This window comes from Pongo abelii, chromosome 3 (genome assembly GCF_028885655.2).
Source record: "Pongo abelii isolate AG06213 chromosome 3, NHGRI_mPonAbe1-v2.0_pri, whole genome shotgun sequence".
In the NCBI taxonomy this organism is placed as follows: Eukaryota; Metazoa; Chordata; class Mammalia; order Primates; family Hominidae; genus Pongo; species Pongo abelii.
This window is the reverse complement of record NC_071988.2, coordinates 96,933,455-96,960,711: the sequence shown is the minus strand read 5'-3', so window position 1 is coordinate 96,960,711 and position 27,257 is coordinate 96,933,455. Positions and strand designations below refer to the sequence as shown.

At 38.2% G+C, this 27,257-nt stretch overlaps 1 protein-coding gene across 2 annotated transcripts in view; it reads right to left on the bottom strand.

Moving 5' to 3' along the window:
• The window catches only part of USO1 (USO1 vesicle transport factor), a 93,402-nt gene that overhangs the window by 44,133 nt on the left and 22,012 nt on the right, over positions 1–27,257 (bottom strand). For both annotated transcript variants that reach the window (XM_002814884.5, XM_063723459.1), the window contains exons 2-4: positions 21,177–21,263; positions 21,032–21,096; positions 12,032–12,108 (exon numbers count right to left, since the gene is read on the bottom strand). In XM_002814884.5, coding sequence (XP_002814930.2) covers positions 12,032–12,108; positions 21,032–21,096; positions 21,177–21,263 — 229 coding nt within the window. The remainder of the gene's footprint in view (positions 1–12,031; positions 12,109–21,031; positions 21,097–21,176; positions 21,264–27,257) is intronic.

Here is a 27,257-nt window from a genome sequence, read left to right as displayed (position 1 = left end):
AAATGTCTTTTAATTAAAGTATTTGTTGTCTCAATGTACTATGTCAAAAAAAAAGGATCACTAAAAATGAAAGCAACAACTGCCAGAGCAAACTACTTAAGATCTGCCTATATTATAAACTCAAATTAGAGATGCAAACATACTACTTCCCATTCTCTCACTCACACCAGACACAGCTAATTAATCACAGCATTAGCTGAGCATCAGAATACTTTTCCATATAGTACTCCACTAAGTGACTATCAGCCAATGGAGCTGAAAGTCAAGGTCAAACCCATTATCCCTCAGAAAATTCTTTTCTAAATGTGAGGAAAAAAACCCAGCAGACGACAGGAAAAGCAAAGCAATCCAAGATTGACAGTCATAATCCCATTTAATTGTTTATAGAGGAAAAAGAAGAGACCAGAAGTAGAAATGAAATGTTTTCCAGTTGATTAATTACCTAAATATGCTGGGTTTATCCTTCAGAAACTCCAAGAAATATTTCTCTTAATCATCTCTTATATCAGTAAAAGAATTCACTGCTTTTGAGCCTGAAAACCATATTATTTAAACAAAAAAAAATACTTTAGTTTTAAAAAGATTACTCCAGTTGCTATGCTGAGAACACACTGTCAGCGAGTAAGGAAAACAGGGAGACAGGTCAGGAGGCATAATCAAGATAAGAGTCACGTGATGGTGGCTTAGACCTTAGATGTCATAATTTTTATTACAAAGGAATATGATTTGTTGACATGTTGCACAGAGGAGTGTGGGGGGCCAGGGGGAAAGAAAAGAAAGAGTGATTCCAAGCTTTTGGCCTAAAGAACTAGAAGGATAGGGTTGCCATTTACTGAGATCGGAAACACTGTGGGAGAAGCAAGCTGGAAGTACACAGAGAATCAGAAGTTTAGTTTTGGACATATTAAGTTTGAGATACCTTATAAAAATCCAAGTGGATATACCAAGTAAGAAGCTGGATAAATACTAACATAGATATCAGTGGAGAAGTCTGTGTTGGATACACACATTAGAGTGGTAAACATATAAATGATATTTAAAGTCACAAGACTGGATGACAAAGTGCAACTACAAAAACCTTACAGCTAACATCATACTTAATGGTGAAAGACTGAATGTTTTCCTCTTTAAGATCAGAAGGAGGCAAGAATGTCCAGTCTCATCAATTCTAGTCAACATTGTACTGAAGCTCCTAGTCAGTGCCATAAGGCAGGAAAAAGAAAAGGCATACAGATTAGAAAAGAAGAAGTAAAACTGTCTTTATTTACAGATGACATGTTTGTCTATGAGGAAAATCCTATGGAATCTACAAAAGAGCTAATAGAACTAATAAGTAAGCTTAGCAAGTTGCAGGATAAAAGGTCATACACAAAATTAATTGTATTTCTATTAATAGATACTACTAATGACAATTAGAAATTAAAATTCAAAAAACAGTACCACTTTCAATAGCATCAACAAAAACATTTGACAATAGGTGTGCGCTACTTACACTCTGAAAACTCCAAAACACTGCTGAGAGAAATTGAACAGGCCAGGCACAGTGGCTCCCACCTGTAATCCTAGCATTTTGGGAGGCTGAAGCAGAATTGTTTAAGCTCAGGAATTCAAGACCAGCCTGGGCAACATAGTGAGAACTTGTCTCTACAAAAAATAAAAATTTAGGCTGGCTTGGTGGCGCATGCCTGTAGTCCCAGCTACTCGGGAGGCTGAGGTGGGAGGATCCCTTGAGCTCAGGAGTTAGAGGCTGCAGTGAGCTATGATTGTACCACTGAACTCTAGCCTGGGTGACAAAGTAAGACCCTGTCCCAAAAAAGGAGAAGAAAAAAAAAGAAATTAAAGAAGACCTGCAAAAATAGAGATATACTGTGTTCTTGTATTAGAAGGTGCAATATTTTTATGTCAGTTTTTCACAAATTGATCTACAGTCAACAGAATCCCAAATTCTCAGTTGACCTTTTTTGTAGAAATTCACAAGCTGATTCTAAAATTGGTTTGCAAATGCAAAAAACCTAAAACAGTCAAAACAATTCTGAGCAACAAAGTTAGAGGACTTAACACTACATAATTTCAAGATTTATTATACAGCTACAGTAATCAACATGATGTGCCATGTATAGATCAACAGAAGAGAATAAACCAGAAATACACCTATTAACTCAAAATGGATGATCTCCTGACCTTGTGATCTGCTCGCCTCAGCCTCCCGAGTTGCTGGGACTTCAGGCGCCTGCTACCACGCCCGGCTAATTTTTTGTATGTTTAGTATAGATGGGGTTTCACCGTGTTAGCCAGGATGGTCTCCATCTCCTGACCTTGTGATCCGCCTGCCTCGGCCTCCCAAAGTGCTGGGATTACAGGCGTGAGCCACCGTGCCCGGCCAAGAGTTACGAAACTTTTAAAAGAAAACAGCCGGGCGTGTTTATACATATATCAAAAGTCATCAAATTGTTTATTTACATATGTTCATTATTTTACATTAATTAGATGTCAATAAAGCTGTATGTGTGTTGGGGGTATCTAAGTAAAGATATTGAGTGAATATTTGAATATATGATGAACTTCAGTGGAGAGGTCTGGGTTGGACATACACATTTGAGTGGCAAGCATATAAATTATATTTGAAGTTACAAGCCTAGATGAAATCAACAAGGGAGGGAAGGTGAAAGGAAAGAAATCTGTGCCCTGTGGCATTCCAATATTAAGAGGTTGGGGAGATGAGGAGGAAAACTGCGAAGGAGACAGAGAGTAACCAATGAAAAAGGAAGAAAGCCAGGAGACTTCGGAGACTGACAAACAAAGAAAGTACTCAATGAGAAAGGAGTGACTATCAAATACTAATGATAGGTAGAATCCCCTCTCAACTTCAAGAAATGAACTACATTACTAACACATGTAGAGGTAATTTCCATTCATTTACAAAATGACTAGGGTTGAGTAGTTAAATACTTTCCTGAGTAGCAGTACAGTATAATGGAAGAAGCTCACAAAGATTTTTGAGTAAGACCAGTTAAACTCATATTCAACCACTTAATAGCCATGTTACTTTGGGCAAGTAGCCTAACTCTGTCAAGTCTCAGTTTCCTTATTTGTAAAATGGAGATAATGTCTTCACATGGGGTTTTCCGTGAGGATTTAAAATAAGTAAAACATCTAGCATAGGGCTTTGTAAATAATGTGCTCAATAAATAGAAGCATTGTCATCATCACCATCATCAAAATCATCATCCCCAAGACAGGATTTCTCAACCTTGGCACTATGGACATTTCTGGCCAGGTACGTCTTTGCTGTATGACCTCCCCGTGCAGTTTAAGTTGTTTAGCACTGTCCCTGGCCTTACCCACTAGACGCAGTAGCATTCTCTTACTTCCTCTTACCGTGATAACCAAAAATGTCTCCAGACATTGCCGAATGTACTAGGAGTGGGGTAAAGGAGGGTAAATTGCCCTCACTTGAGAACCATGGTCGTAAGATTTACAACATAAGCTATATATGTATTACTAAGTTTTCAAATGAAACAGAACCTAACAATCTTCCTTTGATGATTCAGAATTTTGGATTCTTATAAGGTTATCATTAATAAGTATTATCACCAAGATGCAAAAGATGTAAGAAAAAGTATATCCTATATTTCCAGAAAGTTGTAAGTCTTGATATTTTACCTTATATTTCTCTCTTTCTCATAAAAGTTATATGCAAACTATCAAAAAAAGTAACTGAGTTCATGATTGGACTCTAAATAAAAGCAAATTCACTGTATTTTAATTGAAGTTTTATATTTTAGGTTAGTGGTGGCTTCAGAAGAATTATATCGGGAAGCAGTCACTACTTCCACTTCAGGAAAACAGGTAGAGGAGAGGATAAAAGGATAAAAACCAACCAAACAAACAAAAAACAAACACCAAAAGTACACTTGAAAGCTATCATGTTATTACATAATCACAGATATACTGAGGGTATTAAGTGAAGGTGGCAGAGGGTTGATGCTACAAAGGCCTGATAATAATCATAAGGAAGCCTAATACTCAAACATAACTAGAATGGATTCAAGGGACATTCTCTGCTACAGATCTGCTTAAAGGATTTCCTGTTGTTCCTTTGTGAGCTGATAAAATTGTGTCCTAATTACTTACACACGCTTGAAGGTAAAATCTTGCTTGGTAAATTGTGATTTTCAAAGCTCAAAGGTGAACTTATGAACGGAGTTGAAAAAACAAAAACAAAAAAAGAACTGGTACCAGGTAAGCAGCAAGAACTGCACACCCTTCCCATTTTATTTACAAACTGACAGGATGATGGAAAAGGAGACTGTGAAAAAATTGGAAAAGATAATGGGAACTTGGGAGCTGGTAGAATCTTTTGAAAACTTTCATCTTTAGAATCAGCTATGAACAGAAGTCCTGATTCCCACAGTATGGTAAATGCTACGTACCCAATAAAATCTCACAAGAGCTGGTGGGCTAATGAAACTACCTTGTTTTTTAAGCCACCCCAGAACCCTAACAAATCACGGTGATGTTAGCCAAATTCTAGTGAAACTGTATATAGATAGTTTTTTATCTATATATAAAAAAGCAGATAAAGAAATTACACAAAAAGGGCCCATGGGGAATGCATGTGAAATAAATTGTTCTCCAAATACATGAGAAATCTATGTTCAAAAGACAAGTAATATTCTCTCTCAGAATTGTCTCCCTCTAGAAATTAAAATCACAGCAATATTAACTTAGTCATGGGTGCTTTGTAGGGCTATTTTCCATTTGCATATATTCATATTTGTTGAATGAGACATATAACTTTAAAAATCATGTGTTTGAAAGTAATTTATAGCATAATTATTTTTTATCTCAGTGGTGTGAAGATAGCAGAGAATGAAAACTTGACTATAAACAAAAGACAGTAATGTGAGTGAGTGAAGCAGGCTAACATTAGAGGATGGGGAGTATATGCCCTGTCTAAGGAAAACAGCAGTTACTCAACTCCAGCTGCCTGTTGCCATGTAGGAATGCAGATCCAGGTATTGTCAATCTTCAGGTTTTTTCAAAAAAGAAGTCTAAAATACAAACATTGACACAAGCTCCCAAATTATAAGTGGCAACTTATTCACCTTACTTAAAATGCTGCCTTGCTTACAAGAAAGACAATGCCCTTGGGCCAAAAGTTTGTGACCTCATGAGAAAAGCTAAAAATTATAGTTATTGACATTTGGGAAACCATTAAAAATTATAAACTAATCTAAAAAGGAAGAAAAAAAACCACATAAAGACTTGATGGATTCTTCCCCTAAAATGAATTTTAAAATGCTGAAATATTTTTATATATGTAAACATAAACAACTAACCAAGCCTTGGTTAGTATATTTCAAAACAAAGGATGGTGTGGCATGTTAATAGGTACATGGCAGAAGTAAGCCCCTGTGGACAAATATATTTGGATTAAACAAAGTTGAATAGGATTTTTCACTGCAGGCTTCTCAGCACTTACTATACCAGTGTAAATTTTATGAAGCTTCAGAGGGGAATATAGTATTTATGTTTATTTAACTATGAACCCGTTTTAATACAGAACACTCTCTAGAACTTCTGTGCTATGCTTTAAGGAACTCAGGTCTAATACCAGAAAAAGTTTAATTCAGTGTTTGCACTGGGCACAAGCAAATAACTTAGCAAGAAGTAGAGTTAATATATTTAATTTATTCTGTAGCTATATGGTATAATATGCTGTAGCTTATCAGTATAGAATTAAATTTACATTTTGAATTGAACTAGTAAAATATGGTCCTATTCCAAGGATCAATGGTTCCTTCTGGTTTAACACTGTCAATTTTAAAAAGTGTGAGATATACGCCATTTCTTTTAAGTTACAGTCATAAGACAGCACTTCTGAACTTTAATGAAGTATCCCCAAATTAGCTAAGCAATTAAGGTAATACACAAAGCTTTATGTGTAGCAGTAAATTAAGCTACAACTACTATAAACTACTATACTAATATCTAAAAGTTGTGAACAAAAACTAGAACCATGAGAAATTATACCAATTATACGTGTAAGCAAAGGCATGAAACAAGTAAACCATCTTCTCTCATCATTAATCATTAGATTACAACCTTTAGAGCTAAGTTTTTTATAGCCTATAGTTTATATATTATATTGTGTATTTATAACCTATAAATGACCATTTATTGTAAGGTAAATGAAAAAATAAGATAAAAATGAAATGGCCCTTTGTTACCATAGTAAAAATAAATTTAAGATGGGAATGTAAAATAAAAAAATGCCCGTTCTAAGTACTTACACAGATGCTCCTCAACTTACAACGGGGTTATGTCCTGATAAGCCCATCATAAACTGAAAATATCATAGGTTGAAAATGTATTTAATATGTTTAACCTACTTTAAATGTGCCCAGAACACTTACATTATCCTACAGCTGGGCAAAATATAACAGAAATCCTATTTTATAATAAAGTATTGACTATCTCATGTAATTTGCTGAATACTGTACTGAAGGTGAAAAAACAGAATGGTAGTATGGGTACTCGAAGTATAGATTCTACTGAATGTATATCGCTTTCACACCATCGTTAAGTCAAAAAATCATGAAGTTGAACCATCATCTGTCTGTATAGCTCTGGATAGTTTTCAGGCCTGTTTATATGACTGACATTTAAGTACACATGCATAGATACATTTACTCTTAAAATGTATTTCTAGTAGAACTTTTTCCAGAGGTGTAAACAATATTTAAAAACATTTCTGGATCTTCTCTTTGGAATTCTATTCTATACTAAGTTCACAATCTATATTATGAAGAAAAGAAATTGCTTTATAAAAGGAGATATCCTAATAAAAACAGTCCTAACTCAGAGTGAAGAAATATCAAATAATCTTCGTTTATACTGGTAGTTAATTAAACAGGTACACGTATACTTTTTTTGTTGTTTTTGTTTTGAGACGGAGTCTCACACTGTCGCCCAGGCTGGAGTGCAGTGGCGCGATCTCTGCTCACTGCAAGCTCTGCCTCCCAGGTTCACACCATTCTCCTGCCTCAGCCTCCCAAGTAGCTGGGACTACAGGGGCCCGCCACCACGCCTGGCTAATTTTTTGTATTTTTAGTAGAGACGGGGTTTCACCGTGTTAGCCAGGATGGTCTTGATCTTCTGACCTTGTGATCTGCCTGCCTCAGCCTCCCAAAGTGCTGGCATTACAGGCGTGAGCCACTGTACCTGGCCAGGTACATGTATACTTTTTAACATTTATCTGAATATTCTATAAACTAGTTTTGTGAATTATATGATTTAATAAAGAACCCAGTCAGAAAAATAAAGAAAAACTGGCCACAATTTATTGAATTAAAAATCTAAGAAATACTTAAAAAAAAAAAAGGAAGGAAAAAATGTATTTAAAAATATTGTTCTGGCTGGGCGTGGTGGCTCACGCCTGTAATCCCAACACTTTGGGAGGCCAAGGAGGGCGGATCATGAATTCTGGAGATCGAGACCATCCTGGCCAATATAGTGATACCCTGTCTCTACTAAAAATACAAAAATTAGCTGGGTGTGGTGGCGCTAATCCCAGCTACTTGGGAGGCTGAGGCACGAGAATCACTTGAACACAGGAGGCAGAGGTTGCAGTGAGCCAAGACTGCGCCACTGTACTCTAGCCTGGCAACAGAGTGAGACTCTGTCTAAAAAAAAAAAAAAAAAAAAAAAATGTAAAATTGTTCTTCTACTTACTCAATGATACAAGTTACATCATCTCTGGGCTTCCATTTTCTTTCTCATCTTTAGAAAGTAGAAAAATACCACCTACCTCACTGGCTGCTATGAGGATTACATAAGATAAACATGAAAGGACTCTATAGATTTTAAAGCTCTCTACAAACATGATATCACAATAATAGAAACAACTACTGATCTTTACTACCCAACAAGGAAACAGCTTGACAAGAGTCAAGGCACAATGCTCTGGTATCATCTGATGTCAAACAAGGGATTCAAATGTCACAAAAGGTAATGCTTCATACTTTAATAAGTTAGTTTGTTAGTATTTTTATTATATATAGGCAACTTTGTTATGTACCTTTTAAACACTGCTTTAGATAAGAATATTTCCTTCTTCATTTAAAAAAGTTAAGCACCTCAAGGAAATTGGTAAAACAAAACAAACCAAAAAAACTTGGTTACTTTAGTTATGAAGAAAACAAATATCAATGTTAAAAGCAAATGAAACTTGAAAGAGATTAGAGAGAAGAAAATAAAAAAAATTAGTGAGTTCTATGAGTTAATGTAAGAAATGTCAGTAACTAAAACATCATTACTGAGTATGCATTATTTTAAAGGGACAATATCAATATACATTCTCCAAACTAGAATACCTTCCAGTTCTTACTGAATATAGGTAAAAAATATATGTATACATATTCAAATATTACTTTTATAGATTTTTTTTGCTGCTGTTTTTTAGAGGCAGGGTTTCACTATGTTGTCTAGCCTTGAGTGCAGTGGGTATTCACAGGTGCAATCACTGCTCACTGCAGCCTCGAACTCCTGGGCTCAAATGATTTTCCCACTTTAGTCTCCCAAGTAGTTGGGACTACAGGCATGCACCACTGCACTTGGCAAGTATTTTTAAATGAACTGTCTAAAAACTTTTTTCCAGGAAATACACACAAAGTAATTTTGAATAAATTGTCCTACCACAGAAAAAGCTTTAATTTTTATTTATTTATTTATTTATTTATTTATTTTTGAGATGAGTCATGCTCTGTTGCCCAGGCTGGATCGTGCAGTGGCACAATCTTAGCTCATTGCAACCTCCGTCTCCTGGGTTCAAGCAATTCTCCTGCCTCAGCCTCCCAAGCAACCGGGATTACAGGCACCAGCCACCACACCTGGCTAATTTTTGTATTTTTAGTAGAGACAGGGTTTCACCACGCTGGTCAGGCTGGTCTTGAACTCCTGACCTCAAGTGATCCGCCCGCCTTGGCCTCCCAAAGTTCTGGGATTACAAGTGTGAGCCACCACGCCTGGCCAGAAAAAGCTTTAATTTTATTTAAAGGTGTGCTAGAATATTTTATGTGTTCTGGACAGTAAACAGATTTAGTAGCTGCAGAAATAATAGTAATGTAAATTTATTAAATATTCCTCTTCAATTAAAGAATTCTTATATAGTAAAACAAATTTCAGATTTTTTTTTACCAGCCAGAAGAAACAGTACTTGACAGTGTCCTTTTATATTATCAGAAACTATGCCTAAAGGCATCATGCATATGTAAATGCAATCTTTTACCTTCAACATCATCTGAAAAGGTAGACAAAAATAAATAAATAAAAAGCAGGTGATAAAGACAACAGTTTTTTAATGTAGTAGTATACACAATAAAATAGGAGCTTAAAAATGTTTAATAAGCTACATAATCCTTTGGAAGAAGAGATCCATATTTACTTTGGTCAAATACCTCAGATATACTAAAAGAGATTTAGCATATGCTATATTTTTAGGACTAGGAGACAGATTTATTATCATTAGACGGTTGTAAAATAGTCCTAAAGAACTCTAAAATGTAGTTCGTTATGTCAGCTAAGAATTACATTTCATAAAGCAATAAAAGCAAAGTATCAATAACAGAACTGAAGGACATGTCTCAATGTCTATTTTTATTTTTACTTTTTATTTTTTATTTTTATTTTATTTTTGAGACAGAGTCTCCCTCTGTTGCCCAGGCTGGAGTACAATGGTGCGATCTCGGCTCACTGCAACCTCCGCCTTCCGGGTTCAAGCGATTCTACTGCCTCAGCCTCCTGAGTAGCTGGGATTACAGGTGTGCACCACCACGCCCAGCTGATTTTGGTATTTTTAGTAGAGACAGGGTTTCACCATGTTGGTGAGGCTGGTCTCGAACTCCTGACCTCAGGTGATCCACCCGCCTTGGCCTCCCAAAGTGCTGGAATTACAGGTGTGAGCCACCACGCCTGGCCTATTTTTTTTTTTTTTTAAGACAGAGTCTTGTTCTGTTACCCAGGCTGGAGTGCAGTGGCACGATCTTGGCTCACTCCAACCTGTGCCTCCTGGGTTCCAGCAATTCTCCTGCCTCAGCTTCCTGAGTAGCTGGGATTACAGGTGTGTGCGACCATGCCCAGCTAATTTTTGTATTTTTAGTAAAGACAAGGTTTCACCATGTTGGCCAGGCTGGTCTCGAACTCCTGACCTCAAGTGATCCACCCGCCTCGGCCTCCCAAAGTGCTGGGATTACAGGCGTGAGCCACCGTGCCCGGCCCAATGTCTACTTTTTAACTGACTCTTTCAGGACGACTAAATTTTCAGGGAAAAAAAAAAAAAAAAAAAAGGTCCTTCCTTAATAAAAGTGATTCTATTACTGTTTATCCAAAGGATCATTTTTGGATGCTAAATTACAGAGCCTAAAAACACAAAGAAAAATGAAACAGGTGGGCTCTAAACATGATTATAAATTTATAACAAAAAAAAAAAACCTCCTAACTAAAAAATATTGTTGCTACACATTTTTTTAAGAACAGAAAAAATTACCCCATCAAATTAACTAGAAAAAGAGCTAAATTTTTAATCTGAAACAACTAAGGGGGACAAAAGGAAAGAAAAGACTGTAATTTTTTGAAATGTATTTGAACAACTGCGTTGCATCTAATTTTCTCATTGTAGAAATAATTAGGGAAAATAAGTATCTTTTTCTTCAAAGTATATTCTTGTGTGTATTGTATCTATGTATTGTCATGTGACTGACAACCTCTTTTTCCATGGGTACCAAATTACATTTACTAAATATTTTTCACCCTTAAGAAATTAATAAAGTTAAGCTATAGGATAGATACCATGGAGAAATTCGTTAAAAAAAATTTTTTTTAATGAGGTGGGGTCTCACTTATGTTGCCCAGGCTGGTCTCGAACTCCTAGGTTCAAGCAATCCTTCCACTCCAGCCTCCCAAAGTGCTGGGATTGCAGACATGAGCCATAACACCCAGCCAAAATAAAAGTTTTTTAAAAAGGATATTTATGTCTAAGAAATTGTGACTATGCAACATGATCCAGTTTCAGATGTTCTCAATACTAGTATTCTGTGAAGTTAATATTGACATATATTCCTGCTCTACTTTTATTTTAATAAAATATGAGCAAAGTAAATATGTATCTATACTTCTTTATTATTTGTCTACTCAGAATTTTGAGAGATATATAACTTCAGTCTAAATTAAGATTTATAAAATGTATGAATATATCCACTGTTCTGACTTTACAGAATAAGGAAAAATCTACTATGTCCTACTGTAACAGCCAATTTGATATGACAAATACACTCTTCAACAGAATTGTGAAATGTTACTGCATATGTTTTGCAACATATAGAACAAAATGTACACAGGACAAAATGTATACAGACTTCCAATCAAGCTTCACACAGTGACAATAAATAAAAGACAGATAACGTTACGTTAAGTGCGCAAGTATTTTAAAACAAAAAAGAAAATGAATGTGCCAAAGAAATGTGTGGATTTCAAACCGATTTATAGCAATGTTCACCAAACAGACATAATGTAAAGAAAAAAAATCTAAATTTAAGAAATTGTTGCACTTTATAAATTAACGTAAGTCCTATGTAAAAAGTTTAAGTATTTATTAGGAAAAACCCTCTAATTTTATATTGCTCACTAGATAATAATATATATTTTCAATCAATAGCCATAAATAATTATTTAATCCAGAACTGGCTAATATGCATACTGCCTAACTAAAACCAAACACAAGCAGGCAAAAATATTACTTAAAAAGAAGGATCTTATTTCATCTCACTATAATGTTCCGACTTACACACAAAGCAATCATCCTAAAGACACTTTTCTAGATCTAAGCCTATGTGTTTATTAAATTTTTTAATGAAAAAAGTAAAAAAACTTATACATTTATAAAGTAAGTCCAACTTTAAAACCAGCAAAATTAGCACAACCCAGTTGATTTTATGTACAGAAAACACAGTAAAAATAACTGGAAACTTACCTACTTCTTCTTCTTCTTCATTAGATATTATATTATACAGTGTGTCCAAAGCATAACCTATTATTTCAGAATCCGAACTGGAAAAAAGAAATTATTACACTTATACACTGCTGATGAGAGTGTAAAATGTTATGACCATTTTTAGTTATTTGGCAATTTTAGAAAATTCCATTTCTAAAGGCCTACTCTAAGAAAATATCAGAGTGCAAACTGTAAAAAACGTGTAAAGTTTTATTTCTAATTGTGAAAATTTAGAAGCAACCTAAATGCTCAATAATAAAAAAACACAGTATGGCAAATTCATACATATAAGGCAGCAATTTTAAAAATGTATTTTTTTTTACTTTGAACCCTGAGAAGCTAAAAAAGGTATTTCCAAAGAATATGTAGTGACATGATAATTTTAAAAATTCTTGATATAATACCAAGTGGAAAAATATAAAAATTTATGCACAGAGTTATCCCATTTAGTAAAATATATACGTGTACGTTTGTATCTATGTATATTTTAAAACATTATAAATTTATAAAATAAGTGCAACTTTAAAACCAGCAAAACTAGCACGACTCAGTTAATTTTATGTGTGTCTATGTATGTTTACGTATGTGTATATATGTATACACATATAAAAATCTAACTGTTCATATCTAGAGGAACAAAGTAGACTTAAAAATATAAAGAAAATTAACTGTTATCTCTAGTTCAACTACTAGAGTGTTTTTCTTCTTTATATATTATTTTCTTAAAAAAAAATCTTATGGTGCCCAGTGCGGTTGCTCACGCCTGTAATCCCAGCACTTTGGGAGGCTGAGGCAGGTGGATCACCTGAGGTTGGGAGTTCGAGATCAGCCTGACCAACAGTAGAGACAGAGAAAGCCCGTCTCTATTAAAAATACAAAATTAGCCGGGTGTGGTGGTGCATGCCTGTAACCCCAGCTGCTCGGGAGGCTGAGGCAGGAAAATAGCCTGAACCAGGGAGGCAGAGGTTGCAGTGAGCCGAGATTGTGCCACTGCACTCTAGCCTGGGCAACAAGAGCAAAACTCCGTCTCAAAAAAAAAAAAAAAAAAAAAAAAAAATTCTTATGGTGGCTGGGCATGGTGGCTCACGCCTGTAACCCTAGCACTTTGGGAGGCTGAGGCACGACAATCACTTGAGGTCAGGAGTTCAAGACCAGCCTGGCCAACATGGCAAAACCCCGTCTCCACTAAAAATACAAAAATTAGCTGCATGTGGTGGCGGGCACCTGTAATCCCAGCTGCTTGGGAGGCCGAAGCAGGAGAATCGCTTGAACACGAGAAGCCGAGGTTGCTGTAAGCTGAGATCATGCCACGGCTCTCCAGCCTGGGCGACTGAGTGAGACTGTCTCAAAAACAAACAAAAAAAATCTTATGGTAAACACATACTATTTATAAAATTAGAAAGTACACGCTAGGCGTGGTGACTCACAGGCTGGGTGCAGTGGCTCATGCCTGTAATCCCAGCACTTTGGGAGGCCGAGGCGGGCAGATCACCTGAGGTCAGGAGTTCGAGACCAGCCTGGCCAGCATGGTGAAACCCTGTCTCTACTAAAAATACAAAAATTAGCTGAGCATGTTGTGCGCATCTGTAATCCCAGCTACTTGGGAGGCTGAGGTAGAAGAATTGCTTGAACCCGGGAGGCGGAGGTTGCATTGAGCCAAGATCGTGCCACTGCACTCCAGTCTGGGTGACAGAGCGAGATTCCATCTTAAAAATTATTTTGTTTTTCAGAAATGTTGAGGGTCATCTTTTAAGATACTATTGAGAAACTAGGAATAGAAGAAAACTTCTTCAACACAATAAAAGGCACCTATGAAAATCCCACAACGAATACATACAACAGTGGAAAACTAAATGCTTTCCCCATAAGATCAGTGGGGATTAAATACTTGGCAGTGGTAAATTTTACTAAAGAAGAATAAGACTAGTACATGGAAAACTACAAGACACTGTTGAAAGAAACTACTTAAGGCCCAAATAAATAAAAAGATATGCTGTGTTCATGAATAGGAAAAGAGTAATATATCCCAACTTGAGTCACAGATTTAACATAATCCCTATCAAAATCCTAACTGCTGTTTTTGCAGAAATTGACAAGCTAATCATTAAAGTCATATGGAGATGCAAGGGATCCAGAATAGCCAAAACAATCTTGAAAATGAAGGAGAAAGGTGAAGATCTCACACTTTCCAATTTCAAAACTTACTAAGAAGTTACAGTAAAAAAGACTGTGTGGCACTGTGATATAGACACATAGATCAATAAAACAGAATTGACAGTCTAGAAATAAACAGTAATGTTCATTTCAATTAATTTTCAGTAAAAGTGCCAAGACCCTTTAATGAGGAAGGGAAAGTCTCTTAAACAAACAGTGCTGGGTCAGCTAGGTATCAACATACAGAAGAATGAAATTGGGCACCATCTCACACTATAGATAAAAATTAACTCAAAATGGATGAAAGACCTAAATATAAGTAAGAGTTAAAGCTATGGAACTCTTAGAAGAAAACACAGGCTTAAATCCTTACAACCTGAGACAATGGTTTCTTAGATATGACACCAAAAGCACAAGCAACAAAAGATAAAGCAGAGAAATTAAACTTCATCAAAATTTTAAAATGTTTGGCCGCGTGCGGTGGCTCACACCTGTCATCCCAGCACTTTGAAAGGCCGAGGTGGGTGGATCATTTGAGGTCAGGAGTTCGAGACCAGCCTGGCCAACATGGTGAAACCCCGTCTCTACCAAAAATACAAAAATTAGCCGGTCATAGTGGCACACACTTGTAATCCCAGCTACTTGGGAGGCTGAGGAACAAGAATCGCTTAAATTGGGGAGGCAGAGGTTGTCGTGAGCCAAGATAAGAAACGCATCTAGAAAATACATATATATATAGCTCTACAATAAAAAAGACAAGTAGGCCAGGTGCAGTGGCTCACATCTGTAATTCCAGCACTTTGGGAGGCCAATGTGGGCAGATTGCTTGAGCTTAGGAGTTCAAGACCAGCCTTGCTACCATGGCAAAACCCCATCTTTACTAAAGATACAAAAATTAGCAGGGTGTGCTGGTGCATGCCTATAACCCCGGCTACTTGGGAGGCAGAGGTAGGAGAAATGCTTGAACCCGGGAAGCGGAGGCTGCAGTCAGCTGAGCTCCCGACACTGCATTCTAGCATGGGCGACAGAGTGAGACTCCGTCTCAAGAAACAAACAAAAAACAGAAAGACAAGTAACCCAATTAAAAATGAGCAAAGGATATGAATAGACATTTCTCCAAATGGCCAATAATAACATGAAGAGATGGTCAACATCTTCAGTCATTGGGGAAATGCAAATCAAAACTACAATTAGAAAATGAGGCTGGGGTGGGCGCGGTGGCTCATGCCTATAATCCCAGCACTTTGGGAGGCCGAAGTGGGCGGATCACCTGAGGTCAGGAGTTCGAGACCAGCCTGAACAATATGGAGAAACTCCATCTCCACAAAAAATTAGCTGGGAGTGGTAGATGCATGCCTGTAATCCCAGCTACTTGGGAGGCTAAGGCAGAGAATCACTTGAACCCAGGAGGCGGAGGTTGTCACCACAACCTGGGCAACAAGAGTGAAACTCCATCTCACAAAAAAAAAAAAAAAAAAGAAAATGAGGTGGGGCGCAGTGGCTCACACCTGTAATCCTAGCACTTTGGGAGGCCAAGGCGGGTGGATCACGTGAGGTCAGGAGTTTGAGAGCAGCCTGGCCAACATGGTGAAATCCCATCTCTACTAAAAATACAAAAATTAGCTGGGCATGGTGGCGCATGCCTGTAATCCCAGCTACCGGGGAGGCTGAGGCAGGAGAATCACTTGAACCCGGGAGGTGGAGGCTGCAGTGAGCAGAGATTGCGCCACTGCACTCCAGCCTGGGCAACAGAGCGAGACTCCATCTCAAAAAAAAAAAAAAAAAATGAAATTAAACACCACTTTATACCTACTAGGATGGTGACTTTTTAATAAAGGTCAATAACAAGTGCTGGTAAGAATACAGAGAAAATTGGGACCTTCATACATTGTTGATAGAAGTATAAAATGTTATAGCCATTTTATACAAGTATTTATACGCTGTAGTGAACAGAGTTTGGCAATTCCTCAAAAAGTTAAACAACTTATCCCATGACCCAGCAACTGCACTGCTAGATACAGAACACAGTGAAATGAAAACATATGTCCTTACAAAAAGCAGTACATGAATGTTCATAGCAGCATTACTCATAATAGCAAAAAAGTGGAAATACCCAAAATGTCCAACAATTGATGAATGGGTAAACGAAATGTGGTAGAACTACAGAAAAGATTATTCAGTCATAAAAAAGAATGATGTACTAATACATGCTGCAACATGGATGAACCTTAAAATATTATGCTGTCGAAGAAGCTAGAAACAAAAGACACATATGGTATAATTCCATCTATATGAAATGTCCACAACAGTCAAATCTATAAAGACAGAAAGTAGATTAGTGATTGCCAAGTATGCGAGAGGGGGTGGGGGAGGAGAATAGAAAATGACGGATAATGAATATGGGATTTCTTTTTGGCACGACGCAAATGTTCTGGAATTAGAGAGTGGTGATGGTTGTACAATTTTGTGAATATATTACAAACACTAAAATGTATACTTTAAAAGAGTGAACTTCATGATATATAAATTATATCTCAATTTAAAAAAACCATTGAGGTATCATGGTTTGAAAACATCAGTGAGAGACAAGTTTTGGGCCCTGAGTATGGGAGTTAGGAGAATGAGTGGTCTCTCCTTAAGATGGTTATAGGGGGCTGGGTGTGGTGGCTCACACCTGTAATCTCAGCACTTTGGGAGCCCGAGGCAGGTGGATCACCTGAGACCAGCCTCACCAACATGAAGAAACCCCATCTCTACTAAAAATACAAAAAATTAGCTGGGCATGGGGCAGGTGCCTGTAATCCCAGCTACTTAGGAGGCTGAGGCAGGAGAATCACTTGAACCCAGGAGGCAGAGACTGTGGTGAGCCGAGATCATGCCATTGCACTCTAGCCTGGGGAACAAGAGTGAAACTGTCTCAAAAAAAAAAAAAAAAAAAAAAAGACAATAAAGACCACTTTACATAAGCGATGCATTCTATTTTCCATATTGAGATGTTAATCATTTCATCATTAACTTTATAAGACTCAGTAATAAAATATGCGTGTGATTTAACACTCATAGAATAAAGAAGATTATAAGTATGTATAATCATCACACTAATCTGCTTCTTTTTTCCAGCTCTTCTAAAGGCTACCCACATTCTCCGGCTCATGGCTCCTTCTCTCCATTTTCAAAGCCACCAAGAGCAGGTTGAGTCCTTTTTTTCTATCACTGCACTCTGACTTCCTCTTCTGCATTCCTGTTCTACTTTTTTTTTTTTGAGACGGAGTCTTGTTCTGTCGCCCAGGTTGGAGTGCAGTGGCGCGATCTCGATTCACTGCAAGCTCCCCCTCCTGGGTTCTTGCCATTCTCCTGCCTCAGCCTCCCGAGTAGCTGGGACTACAGGTGCCTGCCACCACTCCCGGCTAATTTTTTGTATTTTTAGTAGAGACGGGGTTTCACCGTGTTAGCCAGGATGGTCTCGATCTCCTGACCTCGTGATTTGCCCGTCTCGGCTTCCCAAAGTGCTGGGATTACAGGCATGAGTCACCGCGCCCAGCCTTTTCCTGTTCTACTTCTAAGGACCCTGTGATAACACTACGTCCACTAGGGTAATCCAGAATAATCTTCTCATCTCAAAGTCCTTAACTTAATCATATCTGCAAAGTCTCTCTCACTATCTAAGGTAACATTCACAGGTTTTGTTGATTAGGATATAGATATCTTTGGGAGGCCATAATTCTGTCTACCACAGTTACCTACTATGATGTTAATAACACAGTCCTGACGCATCCAATTCACTTATTCAAATGCATTAGACTTAGTGGCTTTGAAAAGGTAGTCAATTTGAGTTACACTGTCTGGGGAGAAGAAAAAAGGTCCTGTTACGGACAAGCAGCTGGGCAAAACTGAAATATAACTGAAAACTAGTCTACGAGGTTAGACAGACAGTACAGAGATCTTTAAAAAGCTTATATCTTTAGCTTTGTTTGAGAAACATGAACTTCACACTTCACTGAACTGGTGAAATGCATTAAATGAGAGAATGACTGAAGATGTGCATTTCAGAAGGATAATTCTTGCAACATATAGACTGAATGGAAATACAAAGAGACTGGAGGAAAATAATACTTTGGAGATGATGATTGTTTTAAATTATGTCTAAAACTTTTTGATTCACCTCTTTTCAAAAAAGTGAAGCCTAATTCTCCTCTCCTTAAATAAAGGCTGTACTTATTAACCTGCTTCTAACAACTAGAATATGATGGGATTGCCAGTACATGACTCTGGAGATTGAGTTATAAAAGGCATTGTGGCTTTCTATTTTTCTCTCTCTAGGATAGTTTGCTCTGGGAGAGCAGTTACCATATCAAACAGCCTTACCAAGAGAAAAACATGGTGAGGAACTGAGGCCTCTTGCCAATAGCAATGTAAGACATCTTGGAATCAGATCCACCAGCCCCAGTCAAGCCTTCAGATGACTGCAGACCTGGCTGATGGCTTTATGGCAACCTCACGAGAGACCCTGAGCCCACTTAGTTAAGTTGCTCCTCAATTCCTGATCCACAGAAACTATGAGATGATAAATATTTTATTTTGAACCACTAAGTTTTGAAGTAATTTGTTACACAGAGGCTATGGAAATTATTTAAGTGATTGACATTGAGCCAGAACTAAGGCCAAAAAAGGAAATGGAAAGAAAATAATGGACTCTAGCTGTTTTTTGGCCTGTGTAGGCATGATGGGTTCGGGAGAGGAATGAGTTCCCTAAGAAACCTCCAGTTTCTCGCTTGAATGGAAAGATGCTCACGACTGAGATGAACTTAGGGTAAAAGTGGTTGAAGGGGGTATGGAAAGCCTAGAAGGATTGGAGGACCAGAGATAAATTAACTTTGAACACTTTGAATTTGAGAGGCTTATGAGAGATCTCGGTAGAATAGAAATGTATGATGCACAGCTAAAACTTGTAAGACACATTCAACTGTAGCTAAGATCTGGAAGCTATCCATGCACAGTTAATGAAAACCAAAGATGGAGATAAAATCTCTTAAAAAGAAATTGAGGGCCAGGTGTGGTGGCTCACACTTGTAATCCCAGCACTTTGGGAGGCTGAGGTGGGTGGATCACCTGAGTTCAGGAGTTCGAGACCAGCCTGATCAACATGGAGAAACCCCATCTCCATTAAAAATACAAAATTAGCCAGGCATGGTGGTGCATGCCTGTAATCCCAGGTACTCGGAAGGCTGAGGCAGGAGAATTGCTTGAACCCAGGAGGCAGAGGCTGCAGTGAGCCTAGATCGTACCACTGTACTCCAGCCTGGGCAACGAGAGCGAAACTCCATCTGGAAAAAAAAAAAAAAAAAAGCTGGGCATGGTAGCTTACGCCTGTAATCCCAGCATTTTGGGAGGCCGAGGCAGGTGGATCACGAGATCAGGAGATCGAGACCATCCTGGCTAACACGGTAAAACCCCGTCTCTACTAAAAATACAAAAAATTAGTCGGGCGTGGTGGCGGGTGCCTGTAACAGGTCCCAGCTACTTGGGAGGCTGAGGCAGGAGAATGGCATGAACCCAGGAGGTGGATCTTGCAGTGAGCTGAGATCAAGCCACTGCACTCCAGCCTAGGCGACAGAGCGAGACTTTATCTCAAAAAAAAAAAAAAAAAAAAAAAAAAAAATTGAAAGAGCTAAAAATGGGCTACATGATGTTTCTTTTTCTTTAAATTTATATTTATTTTTTCGAGACAAGGTCTCACTCTGCTGCCCAGGTTGGAGTACAGTGGTATGATCACTGCTCACTGCAGCCTTGACTTCCTGGGCTCAAGTGATCCTCCCACCTCAGCCTCCCGAGAAGCTGGGACCACAGGTATGTGACAACACTCCCAGCTAATTTTTATTTTATTATTTATCTTGTTTTTTTGAGACAGAGTCTTGCTCTGTTGCCCAGGCTGAAGTGCAGTTGCGCGATTTGTAATCTCCATCTCCTAGGTTCAAGTGATTTCTCCCGCCTCAGACTCCCAAGTAGCTGGGATTACAGGCATGCACCACCAGGCCTGGCTAATTTTTGTTATTTTTTTAGTAGAGACAGGGTTTCACCATTTGGCCAGGCTGGTCTTGAACTCCTGACCTCAAGTAATCCACCTGCATCGGCTTCCCAAAGTGCTGGGATTACAGGCATGAGCCACCGTGCCTTACCTAATTTTTATTTTTTATGTTGCCCAGACTGGTATCGAACTCCTGGGCTCAAGCAATCCTCCCACCTCAGCCTTCCAAGGTGCTGGAATTACAAGCTTGAGCCACCATACCTAGCAATCTTTCTCTTAAGACAGGCTCATATTTAACACTTAACTCTTATTACTGCAGTTTATTTCTCTTAAAAAAGCAAGTCTGAATATCAAAATATGTATATTATACATAAATGAATATCTACTTGCCCAGTGTAAATGAATACCACTTGCCTAGTTCAAACTCAAAATCTTAAGGCATTAAAGAGTTGCTTTATCCCATTTTTATATATCTGTTTTATGCTTAACACAGGGGCTTGCACTCAGTGTCCAATAAATCTTTATCGAAATGACATCTGAAGTAAAAACTTAATAGCTTTAGTATGTCAACAACTTTTCAGGCCAGGCACAGTGACTCACACCTGTAATCCCAGCACTTTGGGAGGCCAAGGTGGGCAGATCGCCTGAGCCCAGGAGTTTGAGACCAGCGTGGGCAACGTGGCAAACCCCATCTCTACCAAAAAATACCAAAAAAAAGCAATCTTTTGGAATAGTGATGCTGACTCTAAAACAAAAGTTCAAGAAAAATTAGGGAAAAAAATCATTAAACAGAGACTTACCGATCTGTTTGTAAAACATGAATAAGATGTTCCATAGCTTGTATACCTACTTCCAAGCGATATTTCTGCACATAAAAAATAAAAATGTTACTAAAGTAACTAATATCCAACTTAAGAAACTTAAAACATTTACAAAGTTACAAACCTTAGATAATGATTTGAGAGCACGAACAGCATTTCTTCGATCATCCAATAAAGTAGATGAAGCTACTCTGTCACAAAGCTTTTGAATCTGTCATGAAAAAATAAAATGGCATTAAAATAATAAAAAAACATGAAATTTTTGTCCCCTAAATTTATGCCATGTAATTAAAAAAAAATCAGCACATGGGATGTTAACAGAAATGATCTTTCAGAAATCTAACTATGCATTTAGGTAGTATTATAATCTCATTACAGAGATCAAATAGTCTTTTTTTGCAGAGACTTAAAAAGTGGGAGGGGCTGAAAGAGAAGTCAAAATAAATCATATAAATTGAGGAATTAAAAGAAATAATTGGTAAAATCAGAGCTGTCTAATGAGGCCTATTATGACTGTTTGAACCAGGAGGGGAGCATAATCCAATATGGTTATGACAGAAGATAGAAAGTTATTTAAAATTTTTAAAGTAGTAATTGTTTACATCATCTTTTCCCTAACATTTTCATCATATATCTGAACAAGAAAAGTCAAAACTTTATATCAAAACTTTTAAGTTTTAAGTGTGCCTCAAAACATACAAGGATGAAATGCTTCATTATAAAATAATTTATAGAAACCAAAAAAAATTTTTTTTTTTTTTTTGAGACCAAGTCTCGCTCTTGTCCCCCAGGCTGGAGTGCGACAGCACGATCTCGGCTCACTGCAACCTCCACTTCCTGGGTTCAAGTGATTCTACTGCCTCAGCCCCCGCCCCGAAAAGCTGGGATTACAGGCACCTGCCACCATGCCCAGCTAATTTTAGTATTTTTAGTAGAGACAGGGTTTCACCATATTGGCCAAGCTGGTCTAGAGCTCCTGACTTCAGGTGATCCACCCGCCTCGGCCTCCCAAAGTGCTGGGATTACAGGCGTGAGCCACTGTGCCCGGCCGAAACCAAAATTTAAACTGAATTTTAAAACAAATCTTGGCTGGGCGCAGTGGCTCATGCTTGTAATCCCAGCACTTTGGAAGGCTGAGGAGGGTGGATCACCTGACATCAGGAGTTCGAGACCAGCCTGGCAAATATGGTGAAACCCTGTCTCTACTAAAAATATAAAAAATTGGCAGGGCGTGGTGGCACGTGTCTGTAGTCCCAGCTACTTGGGAGGCTGAGGCAGAAGAATTGCTTGAACCTGGCAGGCGGAGGTTGCAGTGAGCCGAGATTGCACCACTGCACTCCAGCCTGAGTGACAGAGTGAGGCTCCATTTCAAATAAATAAATAAATAAAAATAAATAAAATAAAATAAAATAATTTATAAAAACCAAAATTTCAACTGTATTTTAAAACAAATCTTGGAACATTGTTAATAATAGGAAAAAACAGATAACAACTTAACTATCCAACATGAGAAGAAAGCTAAACAACTGTAATACATTCTTTGATGGAATGCCATGTAGGTATTCAAAAGAATTAACTACTGATATGAAAATACCATGGTATAATAATGAGAGGAAAAAAAGCAAGTTATAAAACTAAATTTAAATTATGGATTCAGTAAAGCAAAAGTACCAGACCGTGCATAGAAAATTACATTAAAAAAGAATTTGGAAACCTAAAACTATAAAACTTCTAGAAGAAAGCATACGAGAAAATCCTCGTGACCTTTATTTAGGCGAAGACTTCTCAGATGCCACATTCATAAAAGAAAAATGTAGAATGGGCATGGTGGCTCACACCTGTAATCTCAGCACTTTGGGGGGCCGAGGTGGGTGGATCACAAAGTCAAGAGATCGAGACCATCCTGGCCAACATGGTGAAACCCTGTCTGTACTAAAAATACAAAAATTAGCTGGGTGAGGTGGCGTGCACCTGTAGTCTCCAGTTACTCAGGAAGTTGAGGCAGGAGAATCGCTTGAACCCGAGAGGCCGAGGTTGCAGTGAGCTAAGATCGCGCCACTACACTCCAGCCTGTTGACAGAGCGAGACCCTGTCGCAAAAATAAATAAATAAAAAAAAATTAAAAAAAAAAAATTTTTTTTTTTTTTTTTTTAGATGGGGCCTTGCTCTATCTCCTAGGTTGGAGTACAGTGGTGCAATCATGGCTCCCTGTAGCCTCAAACTCCTGTCCTCAAGCAATCCTCCTACCTCAGCCTCTCGAGTAGCTGGGCCCACAGGCACACAACCACAACTACATCTGGCTAATTTTCTTGTAATTTTTAGAGACAGGGTCTAACTATGTTGCTTAGTCTGCTCTTGAACTCCTGGGCTCAAGCGATTCTCCCACTTTGGCCTCCCAAAGTGCTGGGATTACAGGCGTGAGCCACTGCACCCAACCCCACTTCTGCTGTTCAAAAGATATTATGAAGAGACTGAAAAGGTAAACCACAGACTGGGTGAAAATATTTGGAAAACATCTGATAAAGAACGTAGTTTAGGCCGGGCGTGGTGGCTCACGCCTGTAATCCTAGCACTTTGGGAGGCTGAGGCGGGCGGATCATGAGGTCAGGAGATCGAGACCATCCTGGCTAACATGGTGAAACCCTGTCTCTACTAAAAATACAAAAAAAATTAGCTGGGCATGGTGGCGGGTGCCTGTAGTCCCAGCTACTCAGGAGGCTGAGGCAGGAGAATGGCGTGAACCCGGAGGCGGAGCTTGCAGTGAGCCGAGATTGTGCCACTGCACTCCAGCCTGGGCGACAGTGCAAGACTCCGTCTCAGGAGGAAAAAAAAAAAAAAAGAACATAGTTTAAAAAACACTTGGGTCCTTTCTAGCTCAGCCAATTAGTATTTTAGCTTTTTTTCAAGACTATCATAAAAAAGCAAGTATTTTAACTTACTAAAGAATGTACTTTAGGCCAGGAGTTTGAGACCAGCCTGGGCAACATAGTGAGACCATATCTCTACAAAAAATAAAATTAGCTAGGTATGATGGTGTCAGCCTGTAGTCATGGCTACTCAGCAGGCTAAGGCAGGTGGATCACTTGAACTCAGGTTAGAGGTTGCAGAGAGCTATGATCACGCCACTGCACTCCAGCCTGAGCAACAGAGTGAGACCTTGTTTCTCCATAAAAAAAAAAAAAAGAAAGTATAAGTTTATTACATTCTTTAAAGATTCTGTACGTTAAGATTTTGGCAACGCAAATGTTTGCACCCTATGTATCTGAATTAATGGTGTTCAAATACATATAGCGTTTCCCAAATTATGTTTTGCAGACTTCTAGTGTCCCAGAAGATATTAATAGATTCCCTACGATCACAGAACAAGTGGGAAACACAAGGTTATATGAAATTAACTCGGTTTGTGCATTGCATGATTTCTAAGAGTCTTTACAATTGCTGATTTGCATTTCTTCATACAGCAGATATAGCAGGATAACCAAGCCTAGCTTTACATTCTTGCTTTATTCATTCTAACTGTTCACATTTAAAAATCATTCATGGAAATGATATAATTTTCTCTGTATTAAATAACTGGTTGACACTTTTCCTAATATATATATACACACATATACATACATATGTATATATATACACACATATACATACATATGTATATATATACACACATATACATACATATGTATATATACACACATATACATACATATGTATATATATACACACATATACATACATGTGCATATATGCACACATATACATACATATGTATATATATATACACATATACATACATATGTGTATATATATTTTACCACTTAGAAAAACTACTTAGTTATCTCTTAAAAACATGAACCTCATTACTCTCAGCTCAAAGAATTTATTGGGTCAAAATAGTTTTCCAAAGCAAGACTGCAATTGCCTTTACTTAGGACTTGTACATCTTTGGCTCATTTTTTTAAGATAGCTTATAGTTGATACTATGAATGGGAAATTTTTTTTCCAGGCGTTTTCTGCTTCTTCTTAGTCTTAGACCTCAAGTACTGGTTCTAGATCTGGGATTCTTATCTACCTTGAGGTACTAAGTCCCAGTACCATGCAGGGCTTGAATCTAGCCTCAACCTTACCTTTGGTTGGTGTATAGAGGTACTTGTCTCAAAATATAAATTTCTATGTCTGGATGTTCTTCAATCATTACTTGCTAAACGCAGAAATATAAAAGCTGTTGGATGTTGGTACAGAAACTTAGCTTTAGAAATACTGGAGGATGGCCAGGCACGGTGGCTCATGCCTGTAATCCCGGCACTTTGGGAGGCTGAGAGGGGTGGATTGCCTGAGCTCAGGAGTTCAAGACCAGTGTAGGCAATGTGGCAAAAGCCCGTCCCTACTAAACTACAACAAATTAGCCAGGCATGGTCGTGCACGCCTGTAGTCTCAGCTATTCAGAAGGCCGAGGCACAAGAATTGCTTGAGCCTGGGAGGTGGAGGTGGCAGTGAGCCAAAATAACACCACTGCACTCCAGCCTGTAAAAAAAAAAAAAAAAAAGAAAGAAATACCAGCTGGGCACGGTGGCTCACACCTGTAATCCCAGCACTTTGGGAGGCCAAAGGGGGCAGATCACCTGAGGTCAAGAGTTCGAGACCAGCCTCAACATGGAGAAACCCCATCTCTACTAAAAATACAAAATTAGCTGGGCATGGTGATACATGCCTGTAATCCCAGCTGCTCAGGAGGCTGAGGCAGGAGAATTGCTTGAACCCGGGAGGCGGAGATCGCGCCATTGCACTCCAGCCTGGGCAACAAGAGCGAAACTCTGTCTCAAAAAAAAAAAAAAAAAAAAAAAGGCCAGGCGCGGTGGCTCAGCACTCTGGGAGGCCGAGGTAGGTGGATCAGGAGGTCAGGAGATCGAGACCATCTTGGTTAACACGGTGAAGCACCATCTCTACTAAAAAAAAAAAAAAATACAAAAAATTAGCCGGGTGTGGTGGTAGACACCTGTAGTCCCAGCTACTCGGGAGGCTGAGGCAGGAGAATGGCATGAACCCAGGAGGTGGAGCTTGCAGTGAGCCAAGGTCGTGCCACTGCACTCCAGCCTGGGCCACAGAGCGAGACTCCATCTCAAAAAAAAAAAAAAAAAAAGAGTCAAAGGTGAATATAAGAACAACTTATGGCTGAGAATGGCAGCTCACACTTGTAATCCCAACACTTTGGGATACTGAAGTGGGAGGAATGCTTGAGGCTAGGAACTCAAGCCCAGCCTGGGCAACATAGTGAGATCCCATCTCTACAGAAAATAAAAAAATTAAGTGGGCGTGGTGGTACGTTTGTAGTCCTAGCTACTCCAGAGGCTGAGGTGGGAGGACTGCTTGACCAGTTTGAGGCTACAGTGAGCTGTGGCTGTGGATGCGTCACTGTACTTCAGCCTGGATGACAGAGCAAGACCCTGTCTTAAAATATAATAATAATTTTAAAAAGAACAACTTATTTACCTAGCACCATTAGATTGAGCTCTTTCAGATACCTCTATCAAGCACCAAAATGGCCTTTTCATTTTAGTGATTTCTGATGGTAATCTAAAATTAGTTACATGTTTCTCTGTCTTCATAAACAAAGAAGAATGTAATTATGAGCTTTCTTAGCATATAAACCTAAATTCTCCCCTATATGATATAGAGGATGTCTTAGATAACTAAATGAAATAATACATATAAAAGGCTTTATATAATACCTTCCACCTATGAATCTTCAATAAATGTTAGCAAATTTTATTATTGCCAAGCTTACGACTTCTTTGTATTTTTCTTCCTTGTATTATCCTTCTATCCTATCAGGCTTTTGGCTATCATTTCCATCATATATACCTCTAATGGACCATTCAAATACTGCAGATTTAAATTTGCTATTGAGCGAGGTACTAAATAATTAAGTTCAATAGTAATATGTCTATACCCCAAAATTAGTCAAGCTTGAAATCGAGATTAAGAACATGGACTATGCAACTTATACTTTTGCTACCTTGAGGCCTTATTACCTCCTAACAATATTCCAGATGGTTGAAGTTTCTGAAAAAGTGATCTCTCTATAAGAAAGCGTTGTTTGCTATTTACAGACAACTGAAGCCAAATGAAAGGAAAACATATTACTTATGTTCCAAACCCTACAAAGACCTAGTCATGTTTTAGTCTATACACAAGTCTATATTTT